The sequence below is a fragment of the Dermacentor albipictus genome, chromosome 1, assembly GCF_038994185.2.
Source record: "Dermacentor albipictus isolate Rhodes 1998 colony chromosome 1, USDA_Dalb.pri_finalv2, whole genome shotgun sequence".
Lineage (NCBI taxonomy): Eukaryota > Metazoa > Arthropoda > Arachnida > Ixodida > Ixodidae > Dermacentor > Dermacentor albipictus.
This window is the reverse complement of record NC_091821.1, coordinates 32335089-32353669: the sequence shown is the minus strand read 5'-3', so window position 1 is coordinate 32353669 and position 18581 is coordinate 32335089. Positions and strand designations below refer to the sequence as shown.

The following is an 18581-nucleotide window of genomic DNA, read 5'->3' as shown; positions in this document are numbered from 1 at the left end:
AGGCAAATTCATTGTCGTCGTATTCGTCGTAGAGGCGTTGACAGTGCATATGAAAGATGGAAATGGTCTTCGTCGTAAAGGCGTTGACAGTGCACATGAAACATAGAAATGGTCTTCGTCGTAGCGTTGACAGTGCGCATGAAATATAGAAATGATCTTCGTCGTTGAGGCGTTGACAGTCCACATGAAAGATAGAAATGGTCTTCGTCGCAGAGGCGTTGACAGTGCACATGAAAGATAGAAATTCGGTCGGGGCATAACCAATCCCTATTTATGCAGGCCATTTTGTTTTAGAGACGTTCGACTGTACCAGGTTGTTCAACAATGTATCAAATACCCGTGCACCTGACATTTATTTTGTATTCGGTATTTTTAACCACAATAAATTAACTGCAATTTCTTTCTGTGTGCACCCCCCATACTGTGTTAGCACCTTTTCCACTTGAGACAGGCAAGGGGCGTAGTTATCCACCCGTATTGTGTGCCGAAAACGCGAACGCGCCTTCGCAAGCCGTCAATGGTTTGACGATAGTCCACTTTGGATATAGGCCATTATCGTGATATAGGGCAAAGTTACTTCAAATGTTGTGATTTGCCATTGCAGGACGCTAAAGCTGTTGCCAGGGCGACTTTACGGACGTTCATTTTTTCCTGATTTCAACACGCTAGTCTAAACCACATCTGTTTTCAAAGGAAAACCTAAAATCTGTAAAATGTACATTTTCTTTTTTCTCATCATACCGAGAAATTGGTTTCTTCAGGCGCCAGCGTCATACATGCTCGATGCTGTATGATTACCTACCTGCATAATTGGCCGTCTCAGCCCTTACCTGAAGTTTACAATAACCACCGTGGCTCTGGCGTTCAACAGCTGAGCACGAGATCGAGGATTCGAATCCCGGCCGCGGCGGCCGCATTTCGACGAAGGCGATATGCAAAAACGCTCGCGAGATGTACGCGGCCAAAACTAATCGGGTACGTGCCATGTTTTGAGACAACAACAAAACTGATCTGCAGCCATCCACTAACTAACCCACTGTACAGCTACGGGACGCTATATTTCGCCACCACCCCCTCCCTTTCTAAAATAAGATAGCAGTAATTTGCGGTCATTAAATATAACAAAATTCATAGAAAAATTTACGTCGCAAATGCATCTGGAATTCGAGCCATTCTTGCGACTAATTATTAGCGTGTTAGCTTCGCTCAACATGCGAAGATCATACCCACACGTAAGTGCGTCTAACGCATGTACAAGTAGTTCGGAAACATTACGCCTCCTTGTAACATTCAATTCGTACTCGTGCATTAGAAATGTACGATTCCACTACCAAAATTAAAGAAAGGACGGCGCTTACCTAAAGCACTTTGTATCAGTCCTGTATAAAATGAATGCATCGGACAATTGCTCCCTTGAGCTCGGCGCTATCGTCTTGGGGGCTTAGCTGGCGCAGGCAAGACAGAACCAGACACGACCGGCTCGTATGTTGCGGTGCGGATGCGATTATCTGACCGCCGCAGGTGAGCCACACAAAGTGCCTCTCTGTTGCACTACGCAGTCAATGACCGCCTGAGGACCGCATTTCGAATGGCTCAAGAAGTTGCGTCGTGAGAACAGGTTGTGTGCTTAAAATGAGCCTCTTGTTTGTTGCCGCCTGCGCGTTCTTCCCTGGGCCGTTTCTTTATTCTACTCCCTACTCTAAATTTTGCCTCCTGGATGACATGCGTCACCATGTGCAGGGCTCACATGCTGCGCTCGGAAACCGTGAGCTAATAGGTAGCTAGAGTTAAGATAAATCACGTACTTGAACATATGAAAATCACACACGGGCCATGAAAGACTATCTGGGGTTAATTAACGTGTGCCCGTGGCACTGTACGAGTCTATTTAAGGCACTGTACACTGTACACTGTATTACTGTACACTGTATTAAGGCACTGTACACGAGTCTATTTTATGAGTGCTTATTGGAATGCGGATGCCGCATTCGGAAATCGACCTCGTGATCAGCAGTAAAGCGATATAGCCACCACGGCGGTTCGAGTTACGCTGCGATGTAGGGCACGTACCGGTAGAAAAATGTATAAAACGTCCATGCATGGCATGCCCTTAATTCTGATCTTTTCTGGTTTCTTTTTTCATAGTACAATACGTGGTCAGAAATACGGGCTATTCGGCGTAACATTGAGGTAGCTGTAATCCATTGGCCTGCACCAAGAGGGAGCACTATCGTTTAACTTCATTCATCTCGTTTACGGTTTCTAGCGCTCCGTGCGGCGAGGGCTATGCTGCACTTCCTGTTTACCTTCAGTAAACAAGGCGAGGACCCCGCGTCTCGCCGCCCTCCCACCTCGTTTCTTTGGCGTGGCGAGGAGGTTCAGAGGCACGGACTGAAAGCAGACAGAAGCTGTGCCGAGCGCGGCGCAGTCACCTGCTCGCTGAAGTACTCATATGAGACCCTTGTGCAACCTAGGCCTAAACATGAACAACGACATTTACATAAGTAATGCCTTGCATGAATGTCAGGGTACACAGGTGTTTTCTTTGAGTCACGTGAGTGTCGCCGATCGACACAACATTCAATATTGCTACCGACATCTGTCCTTCGTTGACGCTGAATTATTTATTAGCACGCGCAGTAGCGTGCGTGCCAGATAAGTGCGCAAACACTCGCTCTTATAGAATGTGCCGTCCTACGTGCATCATTGTGTGAAATGGGGACGCCACATTTCAGCTTAGAGCGGCTGATTACGCTTGTTCCTGCTCTGAAAAAAAGCTTCATGAGTGGGATTTTTCAACACGATATCTACGCCACATAGAAGTGAGAGAGGACTTGCACATTAGCAGGAATGATTGCTAGAAAACAGATTGAGTGTTCCTTGTTATATTGGTGCAATGTCTACCGCTATATACGAAGTGTTCTTTCTTTCTTTAATTGCATCGAGCGTACAGGACAATTTGGCCTGTCCATGCGGATAACTTGAAGAAACGGACATAAATGCGCAAAAAATCGCCACTGTCCGCGTTGGCTTAGAGTGGCTATAGCGTTGCGCTGCTAAGCACGAAGTCGCCGGTTCGACTGCTGACCAGAGCGGCCGCATTTAGATGGGAGCGAAATGCAAAAAAAAAAAGCGCTAATGTACTGAATGCTCTGCTCTAGTTGCTCCCAGAACGCTCTAGAAACGCACAATCCGCTCCATTCGACTGCGGATATCTGCCGACGCACATAGCCAGTGTCGCTGGGCATGTGTATCGAGTGAGTTCATAGATATGTCGCAAAAGCAGTAACCATTCGCTGCAGGGCGCTTATATTATTCATAACAACCACTCGCTATCAAAACAAGCATGTTTCACATTATGCAGTTGCGTCGAACTGCTTAAATTTTATGGCGATAGCAATTATATGGACACTCCAACTGAATTCTTGCCGTCGGCGTCGCGATGAGGTTCCGCATATATTTAGGTATATGTATGCTATATGCTATGTCATACTACATGACCTGCTGTATATGCGGGTCCTATTGCCACACCGTTCTATCACTAAAGTTGCTTATACCAGGTCTTGCATTCCTGACAATATTATTCCTCAGAATTTTGAAAGTGGCAGCCCACAAACAAATGGCACGAAACAAAATACCGACAGCGCATGCCTTTTATCCTAAATCTTCTCCGACTTCAAAAATTTAGAAGTGCGAAAGAATAACAGAGCTCAAACCTTAAAATAATGTAATTTTATTGGCGCCGCTGTGCACTACCTCCGGGATCGACCCAGGAAAAAGGTTCGAGCAATACCCGATGTGGAAACGTGATGGTAAAGTCGCTAAGAATGACGCTGGCTTTAATTAGTAACCATAAATGAAAATGTTCCTGGAATGTGTATATAATTGCTATCTCCCTAAAATTGTCCGATTGCAGGATTCAAACGGAGGACTGCTAACATAACAGCTCGTGTTTACAAGTCAGCTTGTGTTTACTTCAATTCATACTGCCACTACAGCTACGAGTCTTACACTTCCTGTAATATTCTAACATGTTGCGATCGTATTAATCGCTTCGCCCCTATGGCGAAACTGTGACATCTTTTGAAAAATATTCGAGAACCGAGTTATCCTGCACAGTTTACGACTTGCATCGCGTTTATGGAGCGTAAGGCATCCGTACACAATATCCCAGAGCTACCTATTCAAATGTCGTTGCTAGCTGTGTAGCAATTGCAAAAGTAAAAAAAAGCGAACAGAAAGAAAGAGAAAAACACTTATCCAGAAGTTTTGGTCATCCAGCAGAACAGTAATTCCCGTCCTGCGGGATGGCCGTGATCGTATAGTGGTTAGTACCTTGCGTTGTGGCCGCAATAACCCAGGTTCGAATCCTGGTCACGGCAGCTTTTTTTTTCTGTCTTTTTTATTTTTTATTTTTATTTTATTTTATTTTTTTACTCTTCGGACAAGAGCGCCGATTTCCGATTATCATGAGCGAATATGGGCTTGTTGGTTTCGCTGGGTCGCTTGTAAAGTCGACCCTTATCGCTGGTTTCTTTAAGTTCGTTAACTTTCTTTTCTCTTCTTTTTTATCTATAATAGGGCACCTTTCGTGCGTATTCTCCCATTCATTAGTTCTTTCTCACGATCAAGTATTCAGGAAGTCTGTATTAAAGCTCTTATTTAGATACGAATCTCCCGCTGGAAGAGAGTAGACCAATACAGAAGCTAATATCAGGGTTTTCTGGGCCTGGAAATGCTGCATTCAGTGACAACAACCGGTTTTTGAGATATCAATGAGCAGTTCATCCCTATTTAATACGTAAGTAAAGCCACACAGGTAATTGCCTCAATAAATAATTGGAAAATTTGCTGTGTGCGAGGTGTTATGTCTTCAAGTGTGCTTGAAAAGACAGCCAGCGACATCTAACGGCAGCTGCTGGGCACATTTGGGCCCAGCAGCTACTGTTAGACGTCGCTGGTTGGCTCCTGAGCGTAGTGTTCCTGTATTGGCCTCGAGCTCCACCACTGGAAAAGCTGGCGCCACCGTCGGCGTGACGTGCTAGGAGGGATCACGTGGACATAGCGGCCGCGTCGGCTGCTTCGGGCGCGCCGAAGCGAGCTGAAAACGACTTTAAATTCCCTCGTACGCTGCGGTCCTCATTTAGTAACGAGATTTTCCCGCTTCGAGTGTCTACTTTACAACGCTTGAAAGCACTACAATAGGTAGTGGCTGCCTTTGAAGGCGCGCAACATGGTAGGTTACTGCTCGGTGCCGCAGGGCCGGACGCACGTAACGAAGACCGGTGTCAGCCTTATTCACACGTAACCGCATGACAAGAAGCTGCGTGAAGCTTGGCTCGCGAAACATAAAACCGGCAAACAGTCATCGGCTACAACTCGGGTATGCAGCAAGCACAGACGCGAGGAAGATTTCTGCTACGGCGCCCGGTCTGCGATGTTCTGAAAACGCGCACTGAGACGCTCGCCCGAGTCCGCTGCCCGACTAATGTCATGACGGTTTGGTCTATAAACTTGTCGATGCTATAGATACTGTCAAGTTCAGTGGAGTGGAAAGGCAGCGGTAAGAAGCACATTAAAAAAAAAGCATGGCATATGGTCATGTTTGTGTTTTGAATTAATGCACTGGATTACAAAAAAGGAGCAGCGGGAAATTGCATGCTGAGAACACCGATAAACATACAGTGCGACGCAACTCGAGAAATAATACTGAAAGGTCAAAGAATTTAGAAGAAAAAAAAAAGATTGAATCGTCGCGACGGTATTCCCCGTAGGCGTCGAAGTCTTTACAATGAAATTATTTTTGAACAGCTCTGATAATGCCCACGCAACAATGGTTGCTTGTTTACTGTCAAATGCTCATATTCTGCGGCCTAAAGCTCATGGCACGGTGCGAAAACGCGCGCGCGGCGAAAGCGAAACAGTGCGCGGACAAGCATGCAGACGCGCAGTCGGTCGCTGCGAATCTGCGCGATCGCTGCATTGAGGCTTCGTTCTAATACGCTCCATTAAGTTATACAAACACTATAAGAACATATTTCACATAGTTTGCTCTCAGCGTTTGCCCTACCTTGCACGCAAGAAGCCGGTTCGGGAGACTCCATCGCGGCGACCGCACGCAGTGGCGTTCACTCTACGTATTCGGTAAAGAGATAGCGTCTGTAAACGATTGTGTGCTTTCAGTTTGCCCAAGATTATTATTTAGACAGTAAGAAAATTCTCTCGTTTCGAAAGTACTTACAGAAATGGCCCGGAGAGCTCGCGCGTGGTGTTTTCAGTGAGCGCTGACAGCAAAACCTATGAGGAGCGCGCCGCGTGATCCCTCATACTACGCCAGCGAGGCGCTTCCGATAGATGGCGACTCCGTAACTCCTCGCCGCCAATATGCTCCCGCAGGGAGCATATACAGGAACACTACCTGAGCGTACCTGAGCGCCCCGGCAGGCGCCGTTCTCGCGCTCTACACACGGGTGACGCCGACTGTACATTTCTGTCGGATGCACATTTCAGTCGGATTATTATGCACCTGGAAGATACACACGACCGCCAAAACGACTATCAACTGGACTAATATCCTTCTAGCTTTCAGTGAAATCAATTGCTCATCTTTGCCTCGCAGTTTTCGGCAAAGGCGAACGGTATCTGCATAGTGTGTATGTGTGTGTGTGTCAAATCCATTGCTTCGATTTCCTCTTCTGGGACATGGCAACCAGAAGGCAGCAGTCCTGCATAGGGTACCTTACCTACACACACATCATAATTGCTATCTGTAATAAATATTGCGAAAAAAAAAACTTGGGCCATGGATCAGTGGTCAGTGCGTCCGACTGCACTTGGCACTGGTAGATGCGGCTTCGGTTCGATCCTCAACAGCACCTGCACCTGGCTCTCCCTATTCCGGCGGCACTGGGTGTTGACTTATGCGGGTGTGCTCATTTGTGTTCATTCGAGATAGTATAGTATAGTTCGACTGACTTTCGTATAGGCTACATTAGAGTAACGAACTGTAGAACGAGACGGAGAAATGAACTCGAGGAGAGTGTGGTTGGGAGGCTAGTTCGTACATTTTTTTTTTTTTGAACTTAAACTGCACTAGGGACGAGACATCGAGGTAGATGTAGACAGGACGAACGCAGAAATTAATGGCGGGATCTTCTGTAGTATCTTTGCGGTATGTCTGACTAAAGTCTGTTTATCCTTACGTTGTCGCATTTGTCCCCGTGTTACAACATTCTTATCGAAGCGTTTCAGAATGCGCGATGAGGAAACTTATCATTACTGATCCCCTTTACTCGAGTACACCCCATATACGTTGCCTCCGATAGAACACCCGCAACTGACTAGAAGAGGTGGTATTATCGTTCGGGCACCAATTGAAGTTCACTCGGTTCGTTGAACGTTTTGCAATCAAACAGAGGGAGAAAAAGTGAATGTTTACGTCTCGGTTTTTGCACTAGTAATTTATAAAGTTTCACCTCTCCAAAATAAGTTCATCTGCAGGTGCGAAAGTATTAGCGCAATGATCTTGATGGGACTCGCTTGCTTGTCTCCTTTAACAAGATAATTCAGATCACGTTCGTTCCTTATCTGCCATCCGTATCCGTTGTATACCAAGGGTACGAAACACGCTGCCCGCTGAGACCTTGTACACGGCTGTGCACCCATCCTGAGTGTATGGACATACACTTCTCTCCTTTTTGCACTGCTAAGCACGAGGTCGGCCGGTCAAATCCCGCTGAGGGTAGCTATAGGGGCTTGTTGGTACGGCATCTTCAATTTGTTGTAGCGCAAGCTGAACGACAGGGACAGCAGAAAGGCACATTTGACACACATGTAGCGCTGTGTGTGTGTCAAATGTGTCTCTCTGTTGTCCCTGTCGTTCAGCTTGCGCTTACAACAAAATATTAAGTTCCCACCGCGGCGGTCGCATTTCGATAGGGATCGAATTGCAAAAACGCCCGCCTACCTTGCATTGGTTGAACGTTAAGCAAACCCAGGTGGTCGAAATAATCAGGAGTCCCCCACTACGGCGTTCTTCATAATCAGATCATGGTTTTGGCTCGCGAAACCCCATAATTCAATTCTTTAATTTTTTTTAAATGTCAGTGCAGCCAGACTGTGGGGATGTGCCATCGGTGATGTTCGATGTTAGTTTAAGACCGCTATACTAGATGGCGTTTTCAACAGACGGCCACTCATTTCTTAATGTGCCATGTAAGTTAAAGTTGCCCATATTTTTGGTAGCGGCAACTGCTAACTTGCAACAGCGCATTGATTGCAGCAAGAAATGGTGCATTAGTCCGGACAGGCCTGCTTCTGCCACTTTGCTCATTTTATGCAGGTTAAAACAGCAACAGCAAAAATGAATGTCTAAACAGAACACGCAGCTCTGCCGGGCAATGCCACTTGGGCTTCTTTCGGCACTGGCGGCGTTACCCTATAGCCCAATGGTGGCCGTCCTCTTAAGTGGGACCCCTAATTGACAACGAGATAGCCAAACAACCTCTAAGCTGCGCAAGGACATCCCTTATCTCACTATAATAACAGTGTGAGCGACATTAGCTAGTCGCAAGCATATAAAGTGACACCGCTATCGCCTCTTAACAACCAGCACGTTCATATAGTAATGGCTTGTGATATGCGACTTCGCTTTCTAACGCAAGATGAGGCGTTGCAAAGGTCGGTGCATTTTTTTTCCCTGACTTTAAGTGTCATATTGGCGTTCAAGAACTAAAGTCCTGCCTCAGAAAACTGGAAAACAATAAGAAAGAGCCAGGAATGATAAGCGGGTCATATAGTTTGCGTGCTGGGAGGCCGCAAACACTCGGAAGAGAAACGCAAGAGACAGCTAGAAGACCCACCGCTATAGGGGTGACGCCTTTTTGAACAGATGCTACAAAGGTCAGACTACACGTACACTTGCCGACGTGCGCAAGCTCGCGCCCGCGTGCCGCCCAAGCAAGCGAAGATGGTGCGAGACAGATATGCGCGCTGCGACTGTGACTTTTTTCAGTCGGTAAAGTTACTATAAGTCATGCCTACACTCGGCCCACGTCAGGACATGTAAGTGTTCGAAAGGCTCTTGTTTTTATCGTCAGGGTTGTGTTGACCTGAAAAGAACTGGTTATCACTCTGCATGCTGCCAAGAATGCGCATCTTTATTGCTTGCATTAAGTGATTTGGCAGTTAAGATCCCAATAGCGTATTTTCGCACTCGCGCACCTCGTCATCTGTGTGCGGGAAGTGCTGCAGCAGCTGGTGGGAGCGGCATTAGGTAGTTAAGCACGGGCATAAAGGTGCGCTCAGTGTTATCGCGTCACGCAGACAATTCGCGCTTATCATTCGGTGGAAACGTTGAGGAGAGAAAGCCGGGAAAAAAGCGGTTAGATGCATAGATGTGCAATGCCAGAGAGCCTACTTTTTTTCAACCGGATGAGATTTGACGATATGTGAAGGCGCTGGGACGCCGCTGTAGAGAGGAGAAAGAATGCTTCCGCGTAACAGCTGGGCAAATTAATGAGCTAGCTGTGCAACAGTAATGTCGGTGTAATTTAAATGACGTAAAGGCACGGTATTTCTGAAAACAGCAGCCGCATTGTGTCATTGACTAAATTATCAGCTCTCTTCCGGCGCTACCTTACGGTAGTGCTGGTAGCACGGCTTTAGGTTCAAATCTTCACTTTATAACTGATAAGTCATTATATATTCTGCGTCAATGAACAAGCAAACTTCCAGTTGTTAGCGCACCTTGCAATCGTCTTGCTGTTTCATTTGCTTCTTCGGGCTCTCTGGTGCCATTTGCAAGCCATGGCAAACTAGCTAGGCCAACACCTACAGGTTGCGCCAGGTGGCCAACGTTTTGATTACCTATACATGCGCCACAGTTTTTTTTTTCATTGCACTCCCATCGCAGTGCGACTTAGAATAAGACCCGCCACCTTGTGCTCAGCAGCAGAACTCCACGTGGCCACCGAGCCCAGTGCACGGACTAAGATAGGAGCGACGACTCCGCCGCCGCGCAATGCATTCGCTCGGGACCACGGTGTAGGAACATACTATACACTGTGCTCGAGACAAATCGTGAAACGCGGACGCCGAGCGCCTAGTTCACTTCTTTGCTCTCTCCATCCGCTCCGCAAGCTAGCGATCGTACATATGCCTTCTCCACTCCTTCCGAGACCGACCGATTACTCTGCCTCGATGCGCGCGCCGAAGGGGGGCACGCGCATCAAGGCACCCCAAGTTCCCAAGTGGATGGATGGATGTTATGAGCGTCCCCTTTGGGATGGGGCGGCGGGTTGTGCCACCAAGCTCTTGCTATAATACTGCCTAATGTCCTACCTAGGTTAAAATAAAACCACGATGAATTCCCATAATCAAATTTTGTGACCCCCTATTGGGAACTTTGTTTTTATACGTCTCTGTTTTTTGTCGTTTCCCTAATTTTCTTCCACCCATCTTCCGATCGCCTCTTACGGGCGTATTCTTGCGGGCGTATTTGCTTTCCTACTGCTCTTGCTGAACCCAACGGCTTCAAGGAGGTCAGTGGTGCCTAAATCGACCGCTGGGCAGATATCTTCACATTCTAATAAAACATGATCCATCGTTTCTCTAGCTTTCCCGCAGCAAGCATATTCTTCTTCTTATTTGTTATATCTCGATTTATAGGTGCGTGTTCTAAAGAATCCTGATCTCGCTTCTAAAAGTAATGAGCTTCCCTTTGAGTTATCATATATTGTTTCTTTTGAGATTTCGTTTTCTCTTCTTGAGTAGTTTCGTGATGACAGGTTTCTTTTCCATTGCCGCCACCCACGAGATTATTTCAGCCTCTCTGATTTTCCGCTTGACGTTCTTTGTTGCTGCGTTGCTCACCCTACAGGCCGCATACTTGCTGGTAAGCTTCCTAGTTCTTTTCCTCCACTGGTAATCGATGTTCTTCCTGTACAGATACCTCTACAGTACCTCTCCATGTGTAGCGCTACCTGCTGAGGAGGGTGGAAACTTCCACAGGATGCTTTCATGTGCACATGCGCTATAGTGGCGGAAAACGGCGGCGGTGGCAGCAGCGCGGAGCTGGAGGGGCGGCGGGTGTCGAGCTTGTCTGTTAGAAATACGGATCCTCGGCCGTCTCAATTTGACCGCTATCAAACACAAAATTATGTGCGCACAAATAAAAAAAACGTAAATGAACACACGCCCCCTGCTGTTCCTGCACGTATGCAAAGCATGTGTATATATGTCTTTATAGAAAGCAGACAAGAAATAAAGTTGTGCAAAGAGGCACAAGCAGAAGTACACGGTTTTTTACGTCCGAACGTCTGCGCGGAAGTGATGGTTATGTGCCACGTACTTTTCGTGTTCGGCGTGTTGTTTACTATGAGACCAGTGTGTTTAATTATTCCCTAAGGAACGAGGTGTGTTGATAATCGCGCGTGACTAGGGGGAACAACAAAACAGCAACTGATCTAGTGTTTTGTGCCCCGCTTATAATAAGTTCTGGTATGGCAAAGACCGGGTGGCGTTTTCTCTCTTCGCAGCACCATCTGAGCAGCAGCTGCAGCAGTAGCGACAGAAAATTCCAGGAAGTAAACGACTGCTTAAAGCAAAAGTCAAATTGTGTGCGCGGCATTTCGAGTAACACATTATTTTATATGAGCAATCCAGCGAGCACAAGGAAATGTCCTATTAGGCGAATAGAAAGTCTTTTGATCGACTTCGAAAGGGAGCCGTTTTTACGATTTTCTAGGGAATGCGGCGCAACTCACTGATGCTGAATGCCACGAGCAACCACAAGAGGCCGATGAGGAAAGGCTGAAATACAACTGCACACTCTGTAGATGCGTTCCCTTAGTCAGGCACGTGCCGTATTTGTAATTCTCAGCCTTGCATTCAAGAAAATTATTCCCACGATTTGCAGCCTGGAGGCTACAGGGATCCGTTCAGCGAGGAGAATACTTTCAATATCCCTTGCAATGACGATTTTGCTGAAGAGACGCAAACGGCTCCACAACATACTCTTCTAGCGCATGTTAAAATTCACTTTTGCCGGAGCAGTTTCTGCATCCAGAAAGATCCAGGAAGTTTCCGCCTTCATGGAACCGCCACAAGGTACGGAGAGAACCGGGCGACACGAAAAATGTTGCAAGAGAAGAAGCAAGCGAAGTATTTGTCCACTTGAACGACGCTCAGATAAAAACAGTAATAAAAGGCACCCTTTCCCTATGCCCTCATTTTCAATGTATTCTGAAACAGCTCGAGACCGCACAGACTGCCGTTGCTGCTGTTGTATATATGGCGCCCTAACCACATTTTCAAGCTTTCTTTCTTTCTTTTTGCATAGTCTTCGTATTTCTTTTATTTTATTTGTTTTTTGTTCGTGTGTCTAGCACAATTCTATATGATCTCCTTTAATAAATTCCCGTTATAGAGTCTGTAAGGCATAATACAAGTAAATTAATAAAAATTAAATGATGTTTCGTCTGTTAACATCTATCCGCGAACCGCATTAACTATTCCTGTTATATTGGCGTCAGGGCATGCGTCAAACAGACGACACAACGAATGTTGGAGGTGCGGGATCGTGGCCAAGCACAGCTGTGCGCTGTTGCTATAGCAGCGGCGGAGAAACCCGAGTTTGGCGCAGTCACGCGCACCCTCCATCTGTTGATTGTAGCAGCTTCCCCTCCCTCCTCCACCACATTTGATGATGATGTTGATGTTTATTGGCATTCCCTTCGAAACACGGCAGTGAGTCACCTACCCTGCTTAATTTAATCACGTCTACTGTACATATTTTGTTGTGATGACCATTATATTGGCACTCCAGCCGCATTTTGCTGTCGCCGTGTTGTTTCGTATAAAGTGCAGGGGCGACAGCACCATCGCCGCAAGTCGCGTGTTGTATGTGGGAGTGAAAAGTACGCGAGGGAAACCGGCGATCGCGGCTCAATCTGGCGCTCGCGAAGGAAGTGGAGAGCAAAGGCGCCGCCTGCGGTCGCTCCAAAGGCCGTGTACTGTGCGTTGTGCTCCGGCAGGAACAAGCAACTGCCTATTTCGCAACCGGTCGCAAGGGGAACTGACGATGGCGGCTCAATCTCGCACGCGATAGGGAGGAAGGGAGGGGGCGCGGCTTCGGCTCCGCCAACAAGTGCGTACGTTGCACGGCCGCCCGTGGTCACACGCGCCGTATCTTGGTGAAGCAGGCGTTAAGCACTCCCCATACGTGGGCCGATCCCGATGATAGCACAATACCGGGCCGACCCGCGGCGGAGGTGAAGCAGCAGTTAAGCACTCTCCATGCGTGGGCCGATCCCGATGATAGCACAATACCGGGCCGACCCGCGGCGGAGGTGAAGCAGCAGTTAAGCACTCCCCATACGTGGGCCGATCCCGATGATAGCACAATACCGGGCCGACCCGCGGCGGAGGTGAAGCAGCAGTTAAGCACTCCCCATACGTGGGCCGATCCCGATGATAGCACAATACCGGGCCGACCCGCGGCGGAGGTGAAGCAGCAGTTAAGCACTCCCCATACGTGGGCCGATCCCGATGATAGCACAATACCGGGCCGACCCGCGGCGGAGGTGAAGCAGCAGTTAAGCACTCCCCATACGTGGGCCGATCCCGATGATAGCACAATACCGGGCCGACCCGCGGCGGAGGTGAAGGAGCAGTTAAGCACTCTCCATGCGTGGGCCGATCTCGAAGATAGTGCAATACCGAGCCGACCCGCGGCGGAGGTGAAGCAGCAGTTAAGCACTCTCCATGCGTGGGCCGATCCCGATGATAGCACAATACCGGGCCGACCCGCGGCGGAGGTGAAGCAGCAGTTAAGCACTCCCCATACGTGGGCCGATCCCGATGATAGCACAATACCGGGCCGACCCGCGGCGGAGGTGAAGCAGCAGTTAAGCACTCCCCATACGTGGGCCGATCCCGATGATAGCACAATACCGGGCCGACCCGCGGCGGAGGTGAAGCAGCAGTTAAGCACTCCCCATACGTGGGCCGATCCCGATGATAGCACAATACCGGGCCGACCCGCGGCGGAGGTGAAGCAGCAGTTAAGCACTCCCCATACGTGGGCCGATCCCGATGATAGCACAATACCGGGCCGACCCGCGGCGGAGGTGAAGGAGCAGTTAAGCACTCTCCATGCGTGGGCCGATCTCGAAGATAGTGCAATACCGAGCCGACCCGCGGCGGAGGTGAAGCAGCAGTTAAGCACTCTCCATGCGTGGGCCGATTCCGATGATAGTGCAATATCGGGCCGATCCGCGGCGGAGGTGAAGCAGTAAAAGCACTCTCCATACGTGGGCCGATCCCGAAGATAGTGAAATACTGAGCTGACCCGCGGTGTCTCTCTCAATATTTACTTATCTTTCTACGTTTCTTCACCAAACTAGATTTTTCGTTCTCGTGGTCGTCCCTGCCGTTCTCCTTTCTTTCGTCTTTCGCTATGTCGTCATCAATTCGATAATGGCACCATCTGGCAGTGCAGAACCGTATCGGCGCAGAACAATATCACAGCGCCGATACCGTAGCCTCCGAGATGGGCATCAAGTCGCGCATTTTGGGGTCATTCCGATAGAAAACCTCGAAGCAATAATGTTGCAGCCGCTGTAATTATGGATAGGGAGTGGTGGGCATTGTTCCGCGTGGGCACGGCATGCAGCTTTGAATGCAAGAGGAACGACGCAAAGTAGGGGAATGCAGCGAGGAATGGCACGCAGCGGTAACATTTTATTGCCGATAACTTCATTAATAGCAGGGACGTTAGAAAGCTTCAAAAATATTTGTGATGAGGTGCCTTTTAAATACCATACACATTCGACACCTTTCATAAGATGTGCTGCTGAGGCCCTTTAGTCATGCCTCTCACTCCCTTCGTACATATCTTGCTCAGTATCATTTTTTTCTTTTTTGCCCGGTGCAGTGCTGTACGAGGATGTAGTCACGTCAGCTTCGGTTTGGTTTGGTGCCTATTGGTGTTGCTCAACCTCCTACGGGGGTCGATCATGAATAGGGCGGCAGCGGGCAAAAGGAGGAAATAATTTACATGGAATTTTGTAAATTAAAAATGAGATCTTAAATTAATACTAATCGTTAATACGGATTTTCAGGCTATGTTATTTTAAAATTTGGAGCTAATGTTGTTTTCATGCTGAGGAAAATAAAACGATAAAGTAAGCATGATAGCCTCTCTTTCTCTTACAAAATTAAATGTGGCATCACATGCGTTCCTATTGCAGTATCCTAGTGCCAATTCCCCAAGAGATAGTATCACAGGAAGCTCAACTGTTTCATTCTAAGTTGGCGAAGGCAAACTTCTAGAAGTCGTTTTCTGCGTATGCCGAGACGCTGGTGTTTATCCTCTGTCTTCTCTTCTACTGACAGCCGTTCTGCAGATGGTATCCGTGCTATCCTGCGCGCTACTGATCGCTTGTGTGGCCACCTTCTACAGCAAGTACGTGGTGCGCGGCCGAGGCGGCGACGAAGAGACCATGGATGGGTCCGCCACCTACGAGACCACCACGACCACCACTACCGCGCTGCAGGAGTGCGACGAAGACACCGGCACCGGCTACCTGCTCAAGTTCGCCGCCTGGCTGCTCATCACGGTGGCGCGCATCGTGGCCGGCAGCTCGCTGCTGGCTATTTACTTCGGGCCGGCCGTGCTCGCCTTGGCGCTGGCTCATGTGCCCGTGGTCCTGCTCTGGTCACTGGTGTGTCGCACGCGCTACAGTGCAGCCAAGTTCTTTGGCGACCTGGCGCTGGGCCTCATCACGCTTGTGTTTGTGCTCGACTACCGCGCCCTGAACCGCGAAGGGCTAGCCAGCACCATGTCCGCTGTGGTCTTCCTGTGCGCCACGTTCTTTGAGAACACAGTGTGCTTGGCTCTCGCGTACATGATGGTTGGTGGCGGGCCGCCGCACTACACCGTGCTTCTGGTGCTTGTCGGCACCCACTACGCGGCCATGACGTGCGGCGTGTTCTTGCTATTGTGCCACATCCGCATGCGCCACCGCAAGGCCGAGTACGCTTTCTGACCAGAAGAGCGCGACACCGGCAGGGCAGGAGGGACACGCGCTGGTTTGTGCAGGCTCGGGGCGAGATGACGCAAACTGCTGGCTCTATTACTTTTCTTTTTAATATCGCGCACGAACATTGGTGCCATTATTTATTTCCATACGTTTCGTGGCCATCTCACACAAGCGCACGCATGGACAGCACGTCACGGTAGAGTGTTGTTCTTTGTCCTCTGTTAGTTGTTTCAGGGCCCATATAACAAAGTATAAATATAGCTTTCTTTCGACGCTTTCAACACACGACAATGCAATTTTATCGATTTTTGTACAGTTATTGTTGATGCTTGGAACTGTATTGAGATGTATATGTAACTGTTTCACGTGCGTTTCACACATTGTTCCGTCTTTGTTTCTAAGGGTGAACGAAATACTTCGGGTTTGAATTTGTTGAATTGCAAGCCCAGAACATTCAAAGTCTGGATACGTCACCCATGGCGTCAGAGAACAGGAATGCGATAAGACTTGTGAATAGGATGCCCATGACAGTGAGAAGCGTGTAAATAACTACGAAGGTGATGTGGACAGATAGCACTGTACATAGCAGATCATTTTTTGTGATATAGAAGTGATAAAGTGCTGTGACAAGTGATACCCTAAAAGCCTTCCTTGCGCTGAGAAAGCCAAGGAAATCCAGGAAGTTAAACCACGACTGGTGCTCCATTGGCTCCCCTGTCGCGAGAAAGTCGAAAGATGCAATCAGTGAACGTGGCCACGTAAACTTGTGTTCCCCACACAGCCAGAGGCGCCCGCCCCCCGGCAACCGGAAGCAACTGCGAACAAGCGCACTAGCGCTATAGTAACTTCCTGCTTAAATGGAGGTAAGGCGATGCTCTGAACATCTTCCTTTCAGGGAACGATCTGTCTGTCGTCTCACGGACTGGAAAGAACACGGTGTTTGGTCGTCAGTGGAAATGACTGTCAGCCATTCCGAATGCGCGCGCATTCGTCGAGGTGGTATCCACAGCTGAAGAAAACAGTATCTTCGCAGTTGTAGTAGTAGTTCTTGTCCAGTGAACATATGGCTCACACCCACTATGGGGTATCTTCAAGAAATACGTGGATTACTACACTTTATAATCGGAAATAAATTTTCAGCACTGCTATAGAGTAAATGCTGTTGAAAGGCGAAATTACACAATAATTTCGCATATCGGTGTTTTGCGCAACCCATAAATGGTTCCAGGCAAAAAAAAGTTATCGCAGTTTCGCCATAAGGGCGAATCAACGAATGCGATAGCAACATGTTCGAATATTACACGAAGTGCAAGACTCGTAGCTGCAGTGGCGGCATAAAGTGGAGTAAACGCTAAGCTAAGTAAAAAACGAGCCGTTGTGCTAGGTGTCCTCTGTTTGAATCTTGGCAGCGGACAACTTCATTTACGTTTAATAATTAAACCCAAGGTCTGTCTTATCGACATTACTACCATTTCTCGGTATCGGGTATGTTTCAAGGTTCTTTCCTGGGCCAATCCCGGATGTAGCGGACATCTGCGCCAATGAATTTTTTTTTTCATTTTTGAGCTCTTTGTTTCGCACTTTTAATATTTAAGTCGGCGACGATTTCAGATAAAAGGCATGCTCTGTCGGTGCTTCGTTTCATGACATTTGTTTGTGGGCTGCCATTGTCAAAGTTCTGAGTAATAATTTTCTCACGATCGTAATGCCTGGTATACGAACACATTTCGTGGTGTAGCAATATAACTTGCATATACCGCATGGCATATAGCATGGCATGGCAGATATAATACATATACGAATTAATACATAATACATATACCGAACTGATGGTGACGACGACGGTAAGAATTTGCTTGGAGTGTCCATGTGCCATAAAAAGTACAAAAAAGTGCAGAAGAGAAAGTGCCAGTGCTCGCCGGCTCACCTTCGCGCGCTCTTGCTCGCACATGCCAGCATGCGGGGCGCGGCGACGATTTTATCGTCCTTCGACTTTATTTTGAGGAAGCGCCGCAGCAGTTGCGAGCGAATTGACCTCCGTGCTGCCTCTCGCATCAAGACGAGCTAAGCCGCCAAAACTCGGCGCGCGCCGGAATCTGTCACCACCACCTACAAGACTTACGGCCGCCACACGACGGCGTGACGTCACGCAGGTAAGATCGTCCTGGAAGTTCGCTTCATCTCGCCCGTTCACCCCATATAAGCGGCGCGTTGTCGCAAAATAAAATTCGCTCGCTTGTGTTACGCGTAGAAATTAACTCAAATGCCGCGTCTACAGCTATGTGCGGAGCTCGGCTAGGAAAAAGCGTCGCAGTTTGTAGCCTCGCGCCTTAAGGAGGCTGTTTGTTTATACATGTAAGAACCCGTTTTCTGGATGATTGGAAGGGATTGATCTACAGTTTTGTCATCACTGGTGGGTATCGACTTTATATCACGTATGTATGAGGTAATCACTTTTCAACCCTGACGTGATTATTATGTATTTAACACTTCCAGATGTCCTTTTCTAATGCTTCGAAAGCTCTAGCAGGTATGTTA

The 18581-nt window shown here is 48.1% G+C and overlaps 1 protein-coding gene and 1 non-coding gene across 5 annotated transcripts in view; both read left to right on the top strand.

Annotated features, from left to right (window-relative positions):
- Window positions 1-17191, top strand: part of LOC139060780 (uncharacterized) — a 47729-nt gene extending 30538 nt beyond the window's left edge. The window contains exon 5 of one of the 4 annotated variants that reach the window (XM_070539894.1): window positions 15464-17191. In XM_070539894.1, coding sequence (XP_070395995.1) covers window positions 15464-16049 — 586 coding nt within the window. In that variant the 3' untranslated portion in view covers window positions 16050-17191. Of the gene's footprint in view, window positions 1-15396 lie in introns of all 4 variants that reach the window. The other 3 variants (XM_070539906.1, XM_070539895.1, XM_070539917.1) reach the window with 3 other exon arrangements.
- Window positions 4311-4382, top strand: TRNAH-GUG (transfer RNA histidin (anticodon GUG)). The gene has a single exon. It is a non-coding gene; the product is annotated as a tRNA-His (tRNA).
- Window positions 17192-18581: the final 1390 nt, after the last annotated feature.